This window comes from Orycteropus afer, unplaced genomic scaffold, assembly GCF_000298275.1.
Source record: "Orycteropus afer afer isolate SDZICR_OR568_19922 unplaced genomic scaffold, OryAfe1.0 scaffold00087, whole genome shotgun sequence".
In the NCBI taxonomy this organism is placed as follows: Eukaryota; Metazoa; Chordata; class Mammalia; order Tubulidentata; family Orycteropodidae; genus Orycteropus; species Orycteropus afer.
The window spans coordinates 1,559,576-1,564,032 of record NW_006921674.1 but is presented as its reverse complement, the minus strand read 5'-3'; the positions used below and the strand labels follow the sequence as shown (position 1 = coordinate 1,564,032).

The following is a 4,457-nucleotide window of genomic DNA, read 5'->3' as shown; positions in this document are numbered from 1 at the left end:
CCTTTAGATGTTTCCCAGCATATGAAAGAATCAATTAAAGACAAGCCTTGCTTATAATAAAATGTAGTTAACTCTAGCCAATCAGCATCGAGTGTACAAATGACAGCTCCTTTTCTTGTTACTTTCATTGACAGGAGGCCTTCGTGATAGGTCCAGCAGGTTGATTCATCTTCAAAAGCATTGAAGGCTGCATATAACTTGTCATCTTCTCCCTTTCTTGATTTAGAGGTACTGGGGCTGCTATCTTGTCCCATTGGAGATTGTCTATTTTCATGATGAAGTTCTTCCTCAATTCCACTTTCAGATGACTGAGCACTTAATGTTCCTTCATTCCAACTTTTACAGTTTTCATGAGAACCGTGCCTCATAGATAGTGTTGGTTCTGATTCTATATTTCCATCAAGGTTGCTTCCATTGCAGAATTTAGATCGTGGACAATGTTGTGATATGAATCCAATAAACTTCATTCCTCTTTTAGCAGCTACATTAATCTTTTCTATCAGTTCTTTTGCTGTTTCATTTGTTTGTGTCTCATAAATTATGGGAAATTCCTCAATGACAAGCCTTGCTCGTCTTTGTCCACTGGGTGCTGTTGAATGTTTCGGGCTTAACTTCAAGCGCCATAGCACCACCCTGTACAGGTAACTTGCTGGTAAGTGTTTTCGCGGTCCCACAGGTTGTATAACAGGATGAATAGCCCCAATGATATATCCTTTAAGATAACAGTCTTCCACTTTTGTAATTATATCCAGAATGGAATTTATCTTGATGACTTCTGGGTTAGATGAAGCTTGTAAAGTAAAATCCAGCAATACATATTCGTAAGCAAATTCTGTCTTTGTTTCCACTTGCGGTCTCTTCAGGGTAGAAAATATTTTTCCAGGGCTGCTATCATCAGGGTCTTCTAGCTTTCTAAGTCTGCAGCCCATGGCAAAATCTGGGAGGAATTAAACTGCTCTATTGAATAGTTTTAAACTGTTCTCAAAGTCCTGGGATTCTTTTGTAAGAGGTAAGAATGGGAGGACACAAAGAGACAGATCGTTTTAACCAACTCACTGCCCTAGAGTCATTTTTGACTCAAAGTGACCCCTCCTTGGGTTTCTGAGGTGATATCTCTAAGGAAGTAGATTGCCCAGTCTTCCTTCCGAGGAGTGGCTGGTGGGTTTGAACTGCCAGCCTTCTGGTTAATAGTCAAATGCCTTAGGCACTATGCCACCAGTTTTAACCAAAGCAGCTGCAAATATAAAGGCTTGATACATTAGACTCAATTTAAACTTTTACGGAAAGAAAGGTTCTCACTGCTAAACAATATGAGTCTGCACAAAAATTAGTATTTTAATTATAGTTAACCTAGAGCCTAATACCCTCTTTATCAAATTATAAATGGTAATACTTATGGAAATTTACAAACTGATGCAAAAATTCATTTGGAAAAAAATAATTGCGAAAGAATGGCTTTCAGGGAAAAAAAAGAAAGAAGTGAAGGGCTAATGATAACAGGCAGCCTTTGTAAAATTAATATTTGTTACCAAATGCCGATCTAAGATTTTATATCTATGAACTCATTTACTCATAATGATCCTGATAATACTCCTATAATCCTAGCATTGATATACTGTATTTTTTTTTTTTTTTAAAGTAAAGCACCCGCATGTAAAATATATAGAAATGATTAAAATAGTAAAAAAAGTTCTGGCATAGCACTCCCATGCATATTCCACAAGTCTTTTGACATTTCCAGAAGTGAATTTAGATCTCAATCACCTATTCTCCCATAGCAAACCAAAAACCAAACTCAATGCCCTCGAGTGGAAACCGACTCATAGCGACCCCACTTTGGCTTTCCAAGGTGGTATCTTTACAGAAGTAGATTGCCCAACCTTCCTTCCAAGGAGTGGCTGATGGGTTTGAACCACCAGCCTTCTGGTTAGCAGTCAAGTGCCTTAGGCACTAGGCTACCAGAGCTCCTTCCTGCCATATTACACATAAATCATGTAATTCCATTCATTTTCTTTGTCTCCTGTTTGTTTGTATAAAATAGTCTGAAAATGTTACTTTTGATTATAATTGTATAATAAGGTCAAGAAGTCATGTTTTGAGTTTGCTTGTTCCCTGCTAAGTGGAAAATAAACAATAAAACTGTATGTTTCTATTAATTCAAGTTGATAATTACAGTGCATTTGCTCAACAGTTCATCTGCTACTAAACACTTTTGCCTTAAATTTCAAGTAACATGAAATCACTATCTATCTTAAGTGAAGTTTCTATGTCATCAGAAATAGAAATTGAAACCAGCAACATATTAAAAAAATAGCATAGCATGCTTATGAAAATATTGCATAGGGAGTCACACAGTTGGAAAAAATAAAAAGAATGTGGTCATTATTTGTGTAAAAACACTGTAATAACATAATAATCTTATACTCATGTATAGTAGCTCTGGTGGCGTAGTGCCTAAGGCACCTGACTGCTAACCAGAAGTGTGGTGGTTCAAACCCACCAGCCACTTCGAGGGAGGAAGACTGGGTAATCTACTTCTGTAAAGATTTACCACCTCAGAAATCCAAAGGGGGTCATTGTGAGTTGGAATCCACTTGATGGGAGTGAATATTTTTGGTTTGATACTCCTTACATTTTTACAGATAAAGAATGTGAAGTATGGAAGGATCAACCTACACAGTCAAAGGCAGAAAGATTTTAAGGCCAGAACTAGTTTTGGAGTTTGTGCCCTTAACTACTACATCACACGCCTCAGAAGGACTGTATAACTCCTAGTTCAATAAATTATCAAGTCAAATAGCACAGTACTGTTTCAGAAATATATCAGTGACATTGAACAGAGAAAGCAGAAATAGGTTTATTTCTATGTGAATATTTAAGATATAAAAAAGGTAGCATTTAAAAAACCAATAGGGAAAGTATAATCAAGGATTAAATGGAATTGTGGTAGACATTTGTTTGTAAATAAAATTTGATTTTGATAGCTCCATTTCAACATATAGTAAAATGACTTATAGATTACTATTGTGAGTGTTAAAAAGGCAGATAAATAATAAAATAAATTATAGAAGAATATTTTTAGAATTTATGTGAAGGAAACCCTCCCAAACAAGATACGAAATTGAAAACAAGAGTGAAAGAATTCATTATACAAAAATATAAAAGTTATAATAAAATAAATGTCCTTAACATAAGTGAAAGAAAAGCATATGGCTGAAAGTATTTTCATAATTTAAGGGACACAGAGAAGTAATAACCATAACACACAGAACGTTTTTAGGATTCAATAAGAAAAAGACCAAAAGGGAAACAGATGGGCAAACAATATGTATAAACACTTTACTAACAACAACACCAACCAAAAAAAAAATAAATAAATAAACTACAAATGGGAAATACACATATAAAAACAAATATAATTCTCAAAGTTATTTTCAAAACCTAAATTAAAACAATATTGATATACTGTAAGTTTTCTGCCCAATATAAGTGCAAAAAGTTAAAAGTCTAGTATCCATTATTGAAGAGGATGTGTGAGGATGGAACTCTTAGATTATTGAAGAGGATGATAAAATAATTCAGATATTGGAGGGTGATATGGCCTCATCTTCCAATATTTAAATAGCTTGAATTTTTGACTTAATAAAATTGTGCCTACAGAGACACTATGACAGGCTTATAAAGGTGTAATGAAGGTTAATATTATTTATAATATTCAAAAATTAAAACTACTTGTTGTTGTTGTTAGGTGCTGTCGAGACATCTCCGACTCATAGCGACGCTATACACAGCAGAACTAAACACTGCCCCATCCCACACCAGATTCGCGATCCTTGCCCCTCGCCACAGCCACTGTGTCAATCCATCTCATTGAGGGCCTTCCCCTTCCTCATCGACCCTGCAGTTTACCGAGCATGACATTCTTCTCCAAAGAATGGTTACTTCTGACAACATAACCAAAGTAGGTGAAATAAAGTCTGGCCATTCTCGCTTGGAAGGAACATTCCTGCTGCACTTCCTCCAGGACAGATTTGTTAGTTCTTTTAAGACTCCATGGTAATTTCAGCATTCTTCTCCAGCACCACAACTCAAAAAGCATCAATTCTTCTTTGGCCTTGGTTATTCATTGCCCAGCTCTCACATGCATATGAGGCGATTGAAAATATCATGGCTTGTATCAGGCACACCTTAGTCCTCAAGGAGACATCTCTGCTCCTCAGCTCTTGAAAGGGGTCCTTTGCTTCTGATTTGCCCAGTGCTGTCCATCATCTGATGTCCTGACTGCTGCTTCCATTGGTGTTGATTGTAGATACACACTCCCTTTTTGATTTTAAACCATGCAGTGTCCCCTTGTTCTGTTTGAATGACTGCCTCCTGGTCTATGAACAGGTTCCTTATGTGTACAATTAAGTGTTCTGGAATTCCCATTCTTCTCAATGTTATCCACAATTTGTTAT

The 4,457-nt window shown here is 36.2% G+C and overlaps 1 protein-coding gene across 1 annotated transcript; it reads right to left on the bottom strand.

Annotated features, from left to right (window-relative positions):
* Positions 1–2: 2 nt before the first annotated feature.
* LOC103198155 (raftlin-2-like) lies at positions 3–929 on the bottom strand (the record flags this gene model as incomplete). The annotated part of the gene is made up of 1 exon (XM_042781138.1): positions 3–929. A coding segment is annotated over exon 1 (927 nt), but the record flags the coding sequence as incomplete, so codon positions are not given.
* Between the last annotated feature and the right edge of the window lie 3,528 nt (positions 930–4,457).